The following is an 18,561-nucleotide window of genomic DNA, read 5'->3' as shown; positions in this document are numbered from 1 at the left end:
AAGATGAAAAGGAGAAATGAGTATCAACAGAAACTAAAACAGGAAAGAGAGACTAAGTAAGCTCCTCTGTCAGTCAGTGATGAGGGCCGGAAGCAAAGATTCAATCATTTGGAAGCTGCAGTCTTTGTATCTCGATCCCATTCTGCTGAGCCTCAGAAATGTCACAAACACATCTGGGAGGGTTCATGAAAGAAACAGTATAGAGAGACTTGTTTTAAATAGAAGAATAAGAGGTTATTCTTAGCTGACATTTCAGTAAAAGAGAATGATTTTTTACACCAGAGCTAGCCAACTACTATTTATCGGTTTTCCAGAAAATTCACATAAGAATCTTACATTCAGATAACAACTAGAAGCTTGATTATTTAATAAACACCTATAAACTGGTTTTTAAAGTTGTTTTAATATCTTTCTTTCCTCTTACTAGTAGAACACCATAGACCCTACTTGGCATTAAATCTTCCAGTTCAGCAAGTCTCACCTGAAGCACCGTCCCGAGTTCAACAGCAGTGTCACAGATCAACTCCCAACTCGACGCCCCGTGTCCCTCCCTCAGGCCCCCGTTAGGACTGCTGGGGAAGACACTTCCTCCAGCCCTTCAGAGTGGGCTTCCCATCACCACTAGCTCTCTGCACGTGCAACACACCCCACCCAATTCAGCTAGAGCTCTGCACACCTTCTCCCCTGCCCAGGACGTTCCTCCTCACTCCTTCCCAAATGGTAACCTCACTGCAGCTGTCTTTTCTAGGTGTCCCGTAACAAACAGCTGGCATACCTTCTCTTTAAACACATCTCCATGCTTCTTTCTCCAGAAATAAACAGAGAAAACAATACTTAAATGAACTCCGTAACCACACCTCATCCTCTGAGTGCCAGTGTTTGAAGCCTGATTATTTCATCTTGTAGCTACTTCTAGATCTAAGTCTTCCTGAAGTACAGTTGACCCTTGAACAACAGGGGTTAGGGGGCTGACCCTCCATGAAGTTAAAAATCTGTGTATAACTTACAGTCAGCCCTCGGTACCCAAGGTTTTGCCTCCACCGATTCGGCCAACTGCGGATCACGGAGTATTGTGGTACTTACTACTGAAAAAAATCCACATGCAAACAGACCCATGCAGTTCAAACCCGTGTTGTCCAAGGGCCTTCGGCTGTACGTGATACTCTCAAACATCTAGCTTTTGAGGCAGTGCGTATGGGTCAAGAAAATTCTCTACAAAGACATCAAAGGAATATAGAGACAACTAACAGGACAAAGATGGACAAAGCAACCAAGAGACCCAAACAGCAACCACAACAAAGGACAACAGAAGCCCTTCCCCAGCTCCTGGGCTCACTGGGCTCAGCAGAGAACCCTTTATGCATCCACAAAGCTCTGTTTCGATCAAATCTAAATTGTAATTTGGTTTAAGACAAATTCTAATATTGGGTGGTGAAATCCATTACTTCAGCAGAAGCCACTTGAGGGCTCTGTCCCTGAGACTGCTCTTCTATTGTGTCCCAGGGTCTGTCGAGGTGCCTGGAATGGGGCCTGCCTGTCGCACTGCAGGTCTGGTCACCCCGTGCTGAGTGAAGTGAGGCCCCTTCTCAGGGCGAGGGCCCTGGAGACACTTGACAGCAATAAGCACTTCACTGCTGCCTGGAACCCGCCCCTCATCAAGCTCCGCACCAGAACCTAAGCATCCCCTGCTGCCAGCATTCAGGGTTCATGATTCCCTTTCCACTGAGGCAGATGTTTTGAATTTGTGTGAGAAAGCCTCTTCACATTTCTGTTTTCTGGTTTTCACTTAACCTAAAGAGGAAATTTCACCAGCAGAAACTTGGCTAACATAGAAAAATTCTGACATCACTAAAATCTCCCTGTATTGGGATGGGGGGAAAAAGGTGGGGTTTTCTTGTTGTTTTGTTTGGTGCCTGGGAGTTACTGCAGCACATTCTTTTGAAATACTCACTAAGGGTGGCAACTCCTGAGAGATGGTCATAAGAAATACAACCAAGACTGAAGAGAAATGTCAACGAAATCAAGCTAGCAAGAGAATTTGGAGTTAGAAACAGGGCTGAGTCCTGAGACATGCTGTCCTGTATGGCACTAAGGTGGTCAGGAAATAATCCCAAATGGATTTCTCAAGATGTTCCAGACAATGGCAGTGTGTGTGTATATGTGTGTGTGTGTGTGTGTGTGTGTTTATGTGTTGTGTGCGTGTGTATGTGCATCTTTAAAAAAACATTTAGGCTAAATTGTCATGTATCACTTCCTTCAGTTTTCTTCCCTAAATCAGACGAAGAGAGAGATGGGGGAAAATTTCCTTTACTACTAAACCAGGAACTTTTTCTTTTCCAAAAGCAGAAAATAAATAGATGAGACAAGCAGTCCTGACAGGAGAAAGAGAAATGTTTAAAAATAAAAAAAATATTTCTCACAGACTCAGCTACTCAAATAACTAAATTGGTCTTTACTACTACACAGGACAAAACAAACAAAAAAGTGAACAATTATGCAAGCCTGAGATTCCTTATGAAATGAGGGGAGTAACATTCTACTTTGTAATGTGGAAGAGGAAAACTTGAAGGGGCAGAGAATAAAATGGGCAAGTTTACTAAATGGAATGAGAAAATAATTCAGAACTCTACAAGTTACTGAAGAGCCTACATGTGACACTATACGTGCATCAGAAAAACCCAGGGCACAAGGGTGCGGAATGAGGTCTTGCTCTATCCTAGGTGGGCGCAAGTTTACATGGCGGAAAACTATTAAATTAAAATAGCAGTTAAAGCTACATAAGACATAAAGCATTCTGATAAACTAGAATCTTTATGTGCAAAAAAGCAAACAGAAAATACCTAGGAATATCCTTATCAAGAAAGAGCCTGTAAAAACACAGAAAAAGCTTTTGTTAGTGCAGCAAAAGAAAAAAAAGGAAAAAAGAGAGGGAGAGAGAGATAGAAGAGAAAAAATATATATATAAAAACACAAGTTTGCTGATAAGCAAAAGTGAATTCAAGTGTACAAACAATTAACAGAGAATTCCACGGGACATAATTTGATAAAGGGCTTACAATGACACGGGTTCCTCCCCTGAGACGTTCAGTTAAGGAAATGCTGGGCACAGAAGGGAGAGTGGAGACCACCTCTATTAACATCCCTTTAGGAGGTGACTTTACTATTGGAAATGGTAGGAAGTTGCTATGGAGTTAAGGGAAAACCAAGTCAGTAGGTAACAGAAATGCAGGGCTGGGAAGAAAAGAAGTAATGGCCCTTGTCAGCTGCGCTCCACTATCAATATATCACGGGAGCCCTCTAGTTATGTATGTAATACACCCAACTGGAGTTCTGTAAGTTCAACTTTAAACATTAAACCTTAGGCAAAAAGAACAGAAGCTCTCTTAACCAAACCCCATTTAGCCACTTACCAAATGAACTTATGCTCTCCACATCCCTACAATGTATAGACTGACGTCCATTTCTCATTGAACATTATTCTAAAATAAAGAGGTAGCTCATCGCCCAGACAATTTGCTCCAGAGAGCTGAGTTTCATGCTTCTCAAGTGTCAGCAGTACAAACTTGTTTATGTGGTTGTATTTGTTATTATAATTACCTAATTTAATTCAATATTAGATAAATCACTGAAACATGAGGGCAAAAAGAATTTTTGTTCAGTGTGAAACAAAACTAAGTGTGGAAACTTAGTGTGAAAAATAAATTGAACATTTTAAAAAGACTTGATAATGGTGAGTTGTTTAAAAAACAGCTGTTAAGTCTGGGTGAGATCAATGTAAAAGAAAGAGGGAAATAAAATTTTGATGATATATGATAAAAAGTTTAAAGGATTCTGCACTTAGATTTTATTCATAGGTTTCTAGTTCCACCAAATTGAAAAACATAGGTGATGAATTATGGGTGTGGCTTTGCAAGAAAGACAGTCAGAAGTCTAATAAATGAGCCTACAATTAAAGAAAAGGCCTTGGCCCTATAGCGAGAGCTTGACAAATTAATGTACATTTATATACTTTAAGTTAAAACAAGTGTTTAAAGTCTGTATCTTCTTTTTAAATTATTTATTTATTTATTTATTTATTTATTTATATTTTGGCTGTGTTAGGTCTTTGCTGCTGCGCGCGGGCTTTCTCTAGTTGCGGTGAGCAGGGGCTACCCTTCCTTGCAGTGCACGGACTTCTCATTGCGGTGGCTTCTCTTGTTGCGGAGCACGGGCTCTAGGCACACGGGCTTCAGTAGTTGCGCAGGCTCAGTAGTTGTGGCGCATGGGCTTAGTTGCTCCGCAGCATGTGGGATCTTCCTGGACCAGGGCTAGAACCCGTGTCCCCTGCATTGGCAGGTGGATTATTAACCACTGCGCCACCAGGGAAATTCCTCTTTTTATTACTCTTGACTTTAGCAACGTTTTTTTTTTTTAACCTTTTTGGCTGTGCTGGGTCTTTGTTGCTGCATGCGGGCTTTCTCTAGTTGCGGCGAGCAGCGGTTACTCTTCATTGCAGTGCATGGGCTTCTCACTGTGGTGGTTTCTCTTGTTGTGGAGCACGGGCTCTAGGCATGTAGGCTTCAGCAGTTGCAGCACACGGGCTCAGCAGTTGTGGCACGTGGGCTGTAGGCACGCGGGCTCCAGTAGTTGCAGCACGTGGGCGCAGTAGTTGTGGCACACAGGTTTAGTTGCTCCGCGGCATGTGGGATCTTCCCGGACCAGGGCTCAAACCTGTGTCCCTTGCGTTGGCAGGCAGATTCTTAACTGCTGCGCCACCAGGGAAGTCCCAGCAACTTTTTTGATTAACTCTAAGCTTCTACTGGGAAAGATAAACTGCTTCTAACAAAGCCAAATTCATCTTCTACAGCATGTGACACGCTGCCGGACAGGAATCAAAGGACTTTTGAAGGTGACTCTAATGTAGGCAAGTTTAACATAACCAGCACTTCAACCAAACACCATTTTTCCCTGTTTTGCTAAGTACCATAGGGAAGTTTAAGATATATTTCTCATAGTTGCAAGGAAAATGTGGTGAATGCCAGCTGAATACTTGCTGTAAATGTCTGGCAGAAGAGGGAACGCTATGTGGGGTTAATGCTGACTTCAGAGAAATGGTATTGTTTCAAGATTTTGCCCAGGAATAGGCCCAGGCGGGGGTCAAGGCACCCTACTTTACCTCTGCCACATCCCCTCCACATAGGTACACACCGTCTCACCCACCTTCCCTTTCTGTCCACAGCTCCTGCCAGCTCCTCTGACTGGCAAAAAGCAAACAGACATTTGTTTCCTCTTCCTCACTCCCATGCAAAACAGTAACACACAGAAACAATGTAAAGAAATTAATCCTGGCCCGAACTTTTCATTTCTGCTTCTGCTTATTGTCTTATCTTTCCTCTCCCTCTTGCCAACACATGTAAGCAACTTTTTTAGGAACAGGCAGACCACAGAGAAATCCTGTAATTCGAAGGCTGAGTTCTGAGCCCACATTAGAACACACAGCCATGCCTGTTTCCTAGCCCTCACCACGTAGAGAAATGGGAGTCTCTGTGCACGATGACGGGACTCCTTTCCCAGGGAGGTAAAAGCGCCCCAGCAGATTTATTTCCAGTCTGACACGGGAAAGTAGAACGGCTAGGTACTTTATGCATTGTCATCACTTGATTATAAAATGGACTGCTAAGGGACACTAATTTAAAATTTAAAATAAAATTCATTATTTATAGCAGCCAATCTTAGTCAGAAGAGTTTATAATAATTTATTGCCTTTATGCATAAAGAAAAATGAAAAGCAGATACTGAGACTCCTTGAGCCAATACTGGCAGCAGCAAAGATGAACACAGGAGGGTTCACTATACCTTGGAGGGCATGTTCCCATGACATCCCAGGCCGAGAGGTCTTTCTCCACAGCAAACACTTCATAGGAAAACATTTAGTCTTAGCCGTAATTAATTTGTACTTTTAAACCCTTGGGTGGCATGCTGAGTTTTCTTTTTCTGCTTTTTCTCTGTCACTGTATTACATCTACTCAAACTCCCCAGGGGATAGAACATTTCCATTCTCTGGGGGTATCATCACATACAAGTATCTCCAATGATTTATGTTTTTATTTTTGAAAAGCAGGGCAGACAGGGGAGGAAACAGGGAACTCTGAAGTGAGAAGGGGGGAGTCATTAATGAACAAGGAATCTACAGTGAATCAATCAACCCCCCGAGGGCTGACTCACCACATTCCCCGGGTGCCCCACCTGCTAGAGTTGTGGGAAGACTTCAGGTACTTGGCAGAGATGATATTTAAGGAGAGGATGGCATCAACTGTGGCTTCGTCCACCTCAGCTTTATTCCTAATCCGGCCTGAGAGAAAGAAGAAAGAAACCAGAACATGGGTACGTTTAAAAACAAAGTGGTAGGACTTCCCTGGTGGCGCAGTGGTTAAGAATCCGCCTGCCAATAGAGGGGACACGGGTTCGAGCCCTGCTCCGGGAAGATCCCACATGCCGTGGAGCAACTAAGCCCGTGCACCACAACTACTGAGCCTGCGCTCTAGAGCCCACGAGCCACAACTACTGAGCCTGCATTCTAGAGCCCGGGAGCCACAACTACTGAAGCCCGCATGCCTAGAGTCTGTGCTCTGCAACAAGAGAAGCCACCACAGTGAGAAGCCCGCGCACCGCAATGAAGAGTAGCCCCCGCTTGCTGCAACTAGAGAAAGCCCGCGCACAGCAACCAAGACCCAACACAGCCAAAAATAAATAAATAAATAAATTTTTTAAAAAAACAACTGGTTTTAATAAATAAACAAACAAACAAATAAATAAAAACAAAGCGGTAATTCATTAGGCCAAAAAGAGACTGTCAAATCTCTGTGTAATTTCAGGTGCCGGAAGCGTCGTTTGGTCAGCTATAATCCTACAGTCTAATTCTGTAATTCTTGGCCTTCCATTCTTCTCCATATTCTGTCTCCCCTTTACATCCCACATTTAGTCAACAGTGAAAACTTACTCTTTGTTCAAAGAGCTTCTCATACCTGTCTCAGCTTTAATTTCCAACATCACTGCCCTGCTCACGAAGGTCATCCCCTTCTGATCTCAGACACGGCAACAGCCACTTAACTGGTCTCCCTGCTGCTCTCACGTCTCCCTCTTTCCAAGCCATCCCACACTCACCTTCTCCAGACTTCTTAAGCCACTGCCTTCATTACACCACTTTCTTTTTTAAAATCTTACAATGCTGTTTTCAAATAACAGTAGGGGATGCAGCACTGCACAGAGGTTAAGAACACAGTCTCTGGAGCAGGACTGCCTGGGTTCAAATCTCAGCTCCAACACTAACTATCTGTGTGGCCTGGGCATATGCTCAACCTCTGAGCCTCACTTTCCTCACCTGTGAAGTGGGAATAACAATTCTTCCCTTATAAGATTGTTACAATCATATTATATGTTTGTTATGTTATATTAAATAAACTAATATTTTTAGAGCATTCAGAAAATCACCTGCCACATTTCATGTTTGTCATAAAAATAATAAGCCATAGGGTTAGAGAGAAGCCTTAGTAACTGCTGCCTCTGCTCCCCACCCTTTCTGGTCAGAAAGCATCTCTCTTGTTTTGTGTAAAAATTAATCTTGAGGGCTCCCCTGGTGGCGCAGTGGTTGAGAGTCCCCCTGCCGATGCAGGGGACACGGGTTCGTGCCCCAGTCTGGGAAGATCCCACATGCCGTGGAGCGGCTGGGCCCGTGAGCCATGGCCACTGAGCCTGCACGTCCAGAGCCTGTGTTCCGTAACGGGAGAGGCCACAACAGTGAGAGGCCCGTGTACCGCCAAAAAAAAAAAAAAAAAAAAATTAATCTTGAAAAGCTTGAAAACCACTGCCCCAGATAGGACAGAGTATAATCTTCCTTCCAGGGCTTCTTAATCTGGTCCACAGATACCCAAGGGGTTTATGGTTAGAATTCAGGAGGTCTGAACTGGATGGGAAAAAAAAATTTACAACTTTATTTTCAGGAACCTCTAACTGAAATTTACCTTTCCCTGCAATTATGAGGGGAGGGCACAAACCACAGGAGAATCAGCAGTACCCATACCTCTGTCCCCAGCAGAAATCACAGATGTTTTCATATCACACTAATGTGAAGTATCTTGACATTCATCACCACTTTGAAATGACAGAAATTAGACCCGCTGCTTTTTTTTTTTTTTTTTTTTTTTTTTGCTGTACGTGGGCCTCTCACTGCTGTGGCCTCTCCCGTTGCGGAGCACAGGCTCAGGACGCGCAGGCTCAATGGCCATGGCTCACGGGCCCAACCGCTCCGCGGCATGTGGGATCTTCCCAGACTGGGGCACGAACCCGTGTCCCCTGCATCGGCAGGAGGACTCTCAACCACTGCGCCACCAGGGAAGCCCCCCCGCTGCTTATTGACCACATCACTGAAGAGCTTATGTTACAAATTTGTTTAGCAGTTTAACAATTGTATTTCAATATTATTAGTTCCCTTTGTAATCCTAAGTGCTTTATTTTCTACATTTAAAAACAGAATTCTGAGGCTTCACCACTGCCAAAGGGGTCCATGGCAAAACTAGGTGCAGACCCCCTGCCTTGGGCTCTCGTTCTACAGCTTATGCTATTCGGCCACTCTTTCCTCTCACGGTGCTTTAGTTTAATCTCCCCACTCTGGCCATAGATTTCTAGCCATTTGCACGTTAGACATTGCTGACTCTCTAACTCCAAAGCTTGCAAAAAAACGAAACCCTCTAAGTTCTCTCAAATCTACTCAGATCATCTCCCACAAGCTAACCCAGTTCTCCTGGATCTTTTTTGTCGTCAACTCTTTTAGCACAGGTCTTTCAGTTGTTCTCATTTGGTACTCACTCATCAAACTGCTCTGTACATGCACACATGCTGTCTCCTCACTAGACCCCAAGCTCACAAGGAGCAGAGACTTCTCTTGGGCCCTCTCCAGCCTCGGGCCTAGAACTGCTCCCACAGGCGCTGAGAAAAACAATGGCAGGTTGAATAACTGATGAAGGGAGCTGGGAAACAAGGGTAGTTTCCAACTCAAGGACTCTCTTCTGACAGTCACGCTCTCCAGCGCAGCCTTCCGCACACTCCCTGTGCTCCGAACAGGGAGCAGTCACTCCGCTAAGGCCCGTCCTCAGCTGCTGGAACATACTCACCTCCCACCAGCTCACGGACATCCTTCCAGTGGAGCTCACTCCCTTTCTCATGGATGATGGTTACTGTGATCCTTCGCTGGATGCCCTAGATAATGGAGCAGGGTTGCAGTTTAGCTGGGACAATCTCTTATTTCCTCTTGTTTGTCCTTTTCTGGATCGTCTGATGGGCAGGAAGGGGAGGTATGGAGGGAGAGGGGAAATGCTGTCCACACTGCTATTCTGAACAAAGGGACACAGGTCAGGGACTGAGGAAGAGCCAGGTTCTGATATGGCTTTTAAGAACCGATGCCCAGATTGAAAGTCCCAGAGTGTGCCCATCTGGCTCATAAGCACTTATGAGCACTGACTAAATCTACTTTTGATTTGCCAAAGGGGGCCTACAGTTCATGGCCAGATTTTTAGTCCACTGAAACCTTCATCTTCAATCTCCATTAAGAACTTTTGGCTGTGAAAGCAGGGTTTCCAAACATCACAAAGTGAAAATTGTATAAAATAACATGGGAGCTGCACAAATTACTATGTAACTGAATGAAATAAAGTCTTTCAAAATAGCTCTTTTAAAATATATTTACACATAAAAGCCAGGGTATATATCAATAAATATAAGCCAAGGTTTGAGAAACATTAACGAAAGAAAAAAAAAAAAAGGATGGGGCAATGTCACCTGACTTCCAAATTCCCTTGAAATGGAGATAAAAAAGCAGAGAAACAGAGAGTTATGTTTCTTATTCTAACTTTTTTGGTGTTCCCTTCTAAGCCCTCTTTTGCTCCTTCATTGGTACCTGGTGAAGCAAAAATGTCCCCTGGCAGGGCAAGCCTTCTGTATGGTCAACCACAGCTGGAATATACCTATAAAAACAGAAATGTAAAACAAAGAAGTTAGACAGAATGCTTGTGCTAAGTGCAACTTCACCTGCGAGGTCCTCCCTGGTCACCCCAGCCCTCAGTGGTCTTTGTTTTCTAAACTCCGATCCCATGTCTTTCTCACCATCTGGGGTGGACATTTAATTGGACAGTCATATGCATTTAGTAAACCTTTCCACATATGTATGTCTCATCATCCTGACTAGACTGAAGTATTCATAGGGCAGTAACATCTTCTGGCTCCAATCCCAGCTCTTTGTCTAACAGATATTTCCATAAATAACATATAACTGCAATGGCAAGTGTCAGGAGATAAGAAAGAGATAATTTCAGATTCTAGATCATTTTTTAAGAATCAGAAAGCAATTAACTCAGTAGAAACCATTTACTGTAACTACTGCTCCCCCATAATGTAAGTTATAATCACATTATAGATCTGTCTGTGGAAAGTCAAATTCCTTGAAGCAATGTCACCACTGACAACTCTGTATAGCATCGATAGAGCCAAACCTCACACACAGTAGGAACTCAGTAAATGTTTTATGGAGGTGATCATAATGGTATTACCCAGCATTATAAATAGAGGATCCTTAAGATAACATTTATCCCCTACCCTTTACACTAACTGATACAGCCCCTTGCCTCTGTTTCGGGAGAGGGATCTCTTTTGTGTTTTTCAAAAGCATTTCCGAGACAACTATAAACAGTAATTCCATTTGTCACTTAGTCTAACACAGCTCATACAGAGAGAGGAAGCTGATGCTGATCATTTTGATCTGGGCCAGTGGTCCTCAACTGGGGGTAATTTTGACCCCTAGGGGCCATCTGGCAACGTCTGTTGTCACAACAGGAGGGGAGGTGCTACTGGCATCTTATGGGTAGAGGTCAGGGATGCAGCTAAATATCCTACAACGCACAGGACAACCCCCAACAACAGAGAATCATCTGGCCCCAGTGAGAGGCTGAGAAACCTTGGTCTACAGAAACATTCTGTCCCCTAATGCCCTGACATACTGATATGCCTTTGGCCCTTTTATGTGCAATATGCTTCTGACTCCCTTTGCTTTGCTGCTGCTAAAACCCACTTTGCAGGTTGTCTTCCCTCATAACAAAGTGCCAGTCTCCAGGATCTTGCTATTGCTAACAAGAAGGTAAATTATTATACTAGATGGTTCTCTGACAAACATCTGATTCAAAGAATAATATAAAGACCCTCCCCACCCCAAATTCAGTTCAAAACTGGAATGTGACAATGTTCTGTGAACCCAAAGACAAGAGAGACTCAAAATTACATTTTCTAATTTTGGAAAAGTTGTCATATTTAAAAATTTATAAAGTCGGACTTACTCTCCCGTAGGCTCCAATTCACTGATCTCAAACCAAACCAGAAGATCGTACTTGCTCATGCTCTGGCCAAGGCTGGTTTTGCTCATGGTATTTAACTTGGTGGCTGGAACTTTTAAAAGTTTTTGGAAAATGTTAAAATTTGGTCCAAGTCTACTCAGCAAAGGTATAAGCTTCTCTAATGTCAGTCTTCAAGGACACACTTGGGAAAGGCAGCGAGAGTGAGGGGATAGATTTCAGTGCAGAAGAGCCAGAGAAACTTCACCGTCAACTATATTAGTACCTCTAACTTCAGAGAACAAGGAAAACAGAGAGTCAGCATCTTTTTCCCTCTCAACAAACTACCCAATGATGAGAAAACAGGTTTCATGCAGAGTAAATGTGCTCACAAAACCATTAAAAAACCTTCCTTAGACTCTCACATTTGCGGCATGCAGAGCACGGTAACAATGTGGGACAGGCAATGTGGGGCGAGCCTCGCTCATCACAGGGCCTCAACAAAGCTGCTGTGGCGGGAAAGACCCGTCCTCCAACCCAGTGGTTCCTGAACCTCCCTGCACACGAGGGTCACCTGGGGATCTTAAAGATGGCCCAGGCCACACCGCCAGCCAATTAGATCACAGTCTCTAGGGGTGGGACTCAGCCCTCTGAGAGGTTTGAAGCCCCCCAGGTGATTCCAATGTGTGGGCAAGTTTGGGAACCACTGGTCTCATCTGTAAATACAGGATTCTGTAAATGATCTCATGTTACCCATTTTCTTCAGATGTGAATTCCATATTCTTATCTGTACTGATGAAATATATTAGCCAAAACCCCCGCCCGTATTTTCAAGAATTTCAGATTCCACATGGTGGGCATTTTGAAACACTACGTAGAAATTCTGAAATCTTGGCAATACAAAGAGGGTTCTCTGCTCTGAACCTGGGAGCAGTGGTGTGAGAGTCCAGTGACTTGGGATCTAATTATCGCTCAACCACTAACTAGCTATGAAACTTTGGTTGAGTCACTTCACCTCTGGGAGTCTGTCTCCTCAACTAGAAAATGAAGATCATAGTATCTTGCCTACTATCTAAAAAGATGTTGTGAGGGTCCACTGACACAATGCATCTAAAGGGGCTGCATGACTCATACGGCGCTATTCAGAGGCGTGGCCTATCAGCATTATTCACCCTAGCTGAATTCCAGGTAAGCTGGTGATGATGCCAGTCAAGAAGATAATAGGGGGTTACTGGCTCTGGTGGGCATCTGAGGGTCAGAAAGCAAAACTAGAGCATTACAAAAAGCCAGCTACCAGTAAAAAAAAAACCTTTAAAATTAAAAATACCATTGCAAAGAATCCACACCAACAGATAGGAGGAGCCCCTCCCCCACCCCCCACCCCCCTGGATGATGTGAAAGGGGTATAAATAGAGAAGGTGCTTCCCAAAAATCTCTCTGAAGGAAATGTGATATGATCTTGACAATGTGCTCAACTCTACATGCAGGTCAAGTAGCAACAGAAACCTTGGTGTTTCATACACGGAGAGCCAGGCTTTAGGACCAGCCTCTGAGGATGGTTCTACATCTAAGGCAGAGCTAATTTTAGCTACTAACCATCTCGTTTAGGTACCCTCTCGGTCTGGCAGCTGGGAACTGGCAGAAAGAGAAAAGGCGGCAATGGGTCAGCCTCATCCTGGAAGGTGGCAATGGCGGAGGATGCGAGCACACTGGCATGCTCGGAAAATGTGTCCAACACATGCACATTCACATAGTCAGATACGAGAAACCGAATCAGCTCAATCTTTCTCTCATGGTCTGAAGGCAGGACGGCGGCGAGGAGCACAGAGGTGGAGAATGAGCACAGGGCGGGGTGGGAATGAGGCAAGCGGGCAACGAGGAAAAGGGATGAAAATAAACAAAGAAAAATCAGAACAGAAGACATGAACATGCAGAAAAAACGTAATATGCAAAGGAGTGCCCAGTCACCTGACAGTTAAAGGGAGTTACACACAAAGCAGAGAGATTTAGGAACATGGAGCTTATCGAAATCTGCGGTAAGAAGACCACAGTATCGGCGGGGATATAGAGCCCTATTGTTTGGCACCTCTTATTTCACATCAGGAGCCAACAATTCTCGTTCCTACTGGACACCAGAGCACACAGGGATGCACACAAGTGGAGTAGGAATTTGAATATGATTTTTTATCTGAAAAGTCACTCAGAATAAGAGATGTACATCATACAGAGAACGCAGCTGTGCTCACCTGGCTTGGATAGTGGCATGGGCGGAGGGAAGAATCGTCGAGATGGCTGGGGTGGACTGCAAAGGAAGACAAAAGTTCTTCAAGACTGAACAGTCCCATGCTGGTATTAATGGCGTGTTTAAATCCCCTTTAAAAACGGATCATCTGGGGCCTCCCTGGTGGCGCAGTGGTTGAGAGTCCGCCTGCCGATGCAGGGGATACGGGTTCGTGCCCCGGTCTGGGAGGATCCCATATGCCGCGGGGCGGCTGGGCCCGTGAGCCATGGCCGCTGGGCCTGCGCATCCGGAGCCTGTGCTCCGCAACGGGGGAGGCCACAACAGTGAGAGGCCCGCATACCGCAAAAAGAAAAAAAAAAAAAAAAAAAAAAAAAAAAAAAAAAAAAAAAAAACGGATCATCTGTACTTTCAACTCTGGTATGTTATCAGATATCAGATATAAACCCACACAGTAAAACTGAGGCTAAGACATTTTGAGAAAAGTCCCCTTGTAAGTCAGAGCTAATAAATAAGAAAAGTTTTCTGTTCACAATGACACTCTGCCAGCCTCCCAAAGTCCCCATCATTGTCCTCCTCCCCAATTTTGATGTCTCCACTTAGAGACACATGCTTCATAGTGACTTTATGCTTCATAAAGTCCCGGGTGGTTAGGACCAATTATACACAACTTTCAGGTTCTATCCCTATCACCTCAACTTTCTATCCTATTCAAAGTCTCTTCGTACAAAACGACAGTACTCAAGGTCACCTGGGCAAAACTCAATTTGCTCTACCTACAGTTAGTGACTGGGTGGCTTAGAAGAAAGATGGTGATGCTTCTGAAATGGAAACGTAGGGTAATCTATAAAACGGTTATCTACCTATCTTAATTCCTCCAAAGATTTCTTCTTTTCCAGCAAGTGACAGTAAGGACAATAACAGCAACAATACTATCAATGACAAAAATCTCTGCTCATTCGGTCCAAACCTGTTGAGCTCCTGTCCTTGCAGGTGAAGTGGGTGCTGCTGATAATGCCCAAAGACTTCAAACACGATAGGCTTGGTTTTGATATAGTCCACAAATGATTCCGTAACCTCCACTGCAATCTAATAAGGAATAAAGGCAACCTAGATTAGCGGAAGATCTATTACAGGAAAATACACATTTTTGCTGCGAACAGCACTACAGCACTTTGAGTACCCAGTACGGGCTGGGAATTTCACTGTGAAGGCCTCTCACACCAAAAGAGAGGGGCGGCTCTTCTCTGGTTTTCCTTCTACAGTAACTGCATCGAGCTCCAGGCATTCAACACCCTCCACTGTCTGCCCCAAAGGACCGCTGGCCCCTCTGCTGCCTTCACACAATGGTTGGACTCAGTCTGCTGCTCCCTTCGCCGGCTCTCTCCTCCACCGTGCCTGAGGGCTGGCCCAGGCTGCAGCCGAGCCTGGGAGGCCTTCCCACATCTCTGTACCACTGTCATCCCTGTACTTCAAGGCCCAGCTCAAACTGCCAACAACAGTATGAAAAACACGACTGCAGACTCTGTGCCAGGTACAGTGCCAAGCGTGACCCACCTTTTCTTATTTACACTACAGTCTTCAGGAAGTTCCCCCACCTCCTTTCTCTACAAAAACATCCACCCCCAACAAAGAATGTAGCTTACAAGACTCTTCCCATTAGTAGAAATAACTCTCCCTCTCTACTCCCGTTGCATTTAATGAATACCTTTCGGATGTTTCTATATCCTGTATCACTATTGTTTAAATATGCATTTTATTTCCCCTCTCATAATTCTAAGCTCTTCGGAGGCATCATCTACCCTGTGATTCATCTGAGCGCCCCCCAGTGGCGTCAGGCACAGTCCTTGTGCACAGGAGCCAATCAATATTTATCATATACAGGCACGCTCATATTTATACAATTAAACATAAAAAAGAAAACAGTGTGTTCTGTATTTGCTTGCTCCATTTCTGGAGTTGTCCTTTCCTCTCGCATTTTAGGGAGTGGATTATGGTTGGCAAGAGAACGAGACTGTTCAAGCAGTAGTGAAGCTCCTGGATGCTAGAGCCACATTTCCCTGGGTTCAAACCCCACCTCTGCCTCTTCCTAGCTTTGTAACCTTGGTGAGTGACTTCGAGGGCTCTCTGCCTCGGTAATCTCAACTAGAACATGGGGATTATGAAAGTATATGGCATAAAAGTGAGGATTAAATGAATTAAGACACAAAAACACACCTGTAACAACGACTGACACAAAATAAGCTCTCAGTGAATGTTAGCTATTGTAATGAGGATCACGACTTTTGAACAGAGTTGAGCAAATCTTTCTAGAAGAGATGGAAGGTCTGTTTTCTTATTCCACTTATGAGAGAGTTGTAAGGGGCATTAAAGGACTAATCATAGAATCAGCTGCAAGGAAACAGATTCTGAATCTTAATTTAGCTACAAAATGTATTTCAAAGTTTCTACATTAATTGCAACCAAATTATTTGTCTCTTATGGTTTAAAGAATAACATATTAACTTTAACAAAACTCATATGCAACATGCTTATTATTCTAGGAAGGAAACACTGAAACAACTCACTACATTCAAACCGACAAAGAACTTATTGGCAGACCAACCCCCAGGCTACTCACAGGCCCCACTGTAATTCAGAGAAGATGCTGCCTGCTCTGTCCACTGAGGATTAGCTCAGGGCCCTGGCAGCTCCCTCCACTGTCTGTTCTCATCACAGGGCTCCCCCTACACAGCAGCTTAGATCATCATCCTTCTTCAGCTGAGAAAGCCAAAGGGACCCACACATGACGACTGCCTCACCGCAGCTGCTTCGAGGTACCACAAACCCGCAAAACATTTGGCAAAAACGTCCACGTCACTTACATTCTGCACATGATAAAAGCCCAGAGGACTTCCTCTGCCATTGTTTTTGAGGGGTTCAGTGGAGAATGCTTCATCATGGCGATGCAAAAAGCTTAAGAGAAAAAAAAAAGATCCACGTGAATTTCGTATTAATAGTTTCATCAGGATCAGCTTGGATCCCATGGAAAGCAGCACCTTACTTAAGTAGAGTCTTTAACTGAGTCAAGTTATTTACGTTTCCTTGTAGAGAACGTTTTCCATATCACTCAGATAGCATTTTAGCTTTTATGTCAAAAATGACTGAAAAATCAACTAACCCTATCACTTAGCCATGTGAATGTATAAACAGTGAATTCAGTGAACTCCTATTCCCTTGTAAAAGTTTTTTACTGAAAATAAGAATTGTGAAATCATTTTGTACAGTAAAGATTTGGCAGATTAAAGCCTCTATAAGCTAGTTATCAAAGCCTGTGGACAGCATACTTGCCTGGGAGTCTATCTAAGATCAGTTAGGAAGAGATTCAAATATCACCTCTTCCAGGAAAACTTCCCTGACTCACTCAAACAGTTCTATGTTCCCACAGCACTAGAGACCTATTTTTCTTCAACAGCAATGATATCATTGTTTGTAATAATGTATTTATTTGCTTGTCTCCCCAAAAGACAGTGAGTGTCTCCCAGAGGGCTCTAAATGTAGAAAATACTCCTGAAATATTTGAGTCAGTGGGCTATGTTGACTTATTCTCATAAATGAGATTTTATTGTTCTCTCTCCCTCCCTATTATTAGTCTGACATAAAAAGAAGTGGAGAATTATAGAATACTCAGTTCAAAGATTTACTGCCAGATAGAAATATCCACCAGAAGGACATCTCACACTCCTGCAAGAAAAAAATGGAAATAAGAGAATACTTTTTTTTTTGGCTGTGTCATGCGGCATGTGGGATCTTAGTTCCCCGACCAGGGTCTGCAGTGGAAGCGCGAAGTCTTAACCACTGGACCACCAGGGAAGTCCAAGAACACTTAAGAGTAGGGGGTAGAAAGACCAGGATCATGAACACCCAGTCTTCCAAATTACACTTGACCTTTGAACAACACAGGTTTGAACTGCGTGGGTCCACTTATATGTGGACTTTTTTCCATAGTAAATGCCAGGGTACTGCACAATCCGCAGCTGGTTGAATCCTTAGATGCGGAACTGCGGATATGGTGGAACCCTGGATACACACTCGGATTTCTGACTGTGCGGAGGGTCAGTGCCCTAACTCTTGAGTTGCTCAAGGGTCAACTGTAATCCACTGAGCCCGAAGACAGTGGTGTACTTTTGCCAGGCATCCAAATCACTGATGACACATACCACTGTGGCACTGTAGCATTCCATACTACGTGTACTCTTGTCTATTTTCTTTCTTCTCATTTTCTCCTTACATCTCTCCCTTTCCTTCTCTTACTTCTTACTCCTTTTTTTCTTCCAATTTCTTCCTCTCCAGACCACACAGTGTACCTGCCAGAGGCGCCATGAGCATCAGCTGATCTCTGATCTACACTCCAACAAGGCTCTGCTTGGAGCAGATACAAATATCCTGGGGTTCCACAGAGGTGACACATGAAATCATTCACATTGCTCTACAGCTGTGTCTTCCCTATGCAGGCCAGATGAGAGTTTATAAAAACCTCAGAAGAACTTGAGTCTTCTTTCAGCATGAGTCAACATGCCCTTTCCTCCAGAGCTAATGCCAGGTAGAGATACTACTCTCTTTTTAGGAGATTTTAGGACAGAAGTCAACATACCACTATTGCCATTTCAGATGTCAGTTAACCAAGTAGGTCTTTTCCATAAAGTACATCAGTTGCTAACTGAGGCTACTAGCGAAAACACATTAAATGGGCAAAATCTATACTGGACAGATACTATTTCATCAATTAAAAGTTACAGCAAATGATATTAGTGGCTTACTATGTAATAATCACATTTAATTGAGGACTTGGCTAAAATCTATGTAAAAAGCAATGCTGCTTTAGGACCTCAGGGAAGGCTAAGGCACATACTGAGGGGAAATGAATGGCAGAAATCTAAAGCAGCCTTTTGGTGGCACCAGTGGCAAACTGTGGGCTTTAGGAATGGG

At 43.8% G+C, this 18,561-nt stretch overlaps 1 protein-coding gene across 6 annotated transcripts in view; it reads right to left on the bottom strand.

Annotated features, from left to right (window-relative positions):
• KIF1B (kinesin family member 1B) overlaps positions 1-18,561 on the bottom strand; it is a 150,355-nt gene that overhangs the window by 14,629 nt on the left and 117,165 nt on the right. For 4 of the 6 annotated variants that reach the window (XM_082613275.1, XM_082613274.1, XM_082613279.1 and 1 more), the window contains 7 exons: positions 16,458-16,548; positions 14,564-14,682; positions 13,601-13,656; positions 11,361-11,469; positions 9,932-9,998; positions 9,150-9,234; positions 6,205-6,331 (listed from right to left, as the gene is read on the bottom strand). In XM_082613275.1, coding sequence (XP_082469401.1) covers positions 6,205-6,331; positions 9,150-9,234; positions 9,932-9,998; positions 11,361-11,469; positions 13,601-13,656; positions 14,564-14,682; positions 16,458-16,548 — 654 coding nt within the window. The remainder of the gene's footprint in view (positions 1-6,204; positions 6,332-9,149; positions 9,235-9,931; positions 9,999-11,360; positions 11,470-13,600; positions 13,657-14,563; positions 14,683-16,457; positions 16,549-18,561) is intronic. The other 2 variants (XM_082613276.1, XM_082613278.1) reach the window with 1 other exon arrangement.

This window comes from Mesoplodon mirus (assembly GCF_964341445.2).
Source record: "Mesoplodon mirus genome assembly, chromosome: 3".
Classification (NCBI taxonomy): Eukaryota; Metazoa; Chordata; class Mammalia; order Artiodactyla; family Ziphiidae; genus Mesoplodon; species Mesoplodon mirus.
This window is presented reverse-complemented; position numbering and strand designations above follow the sequence as displayed.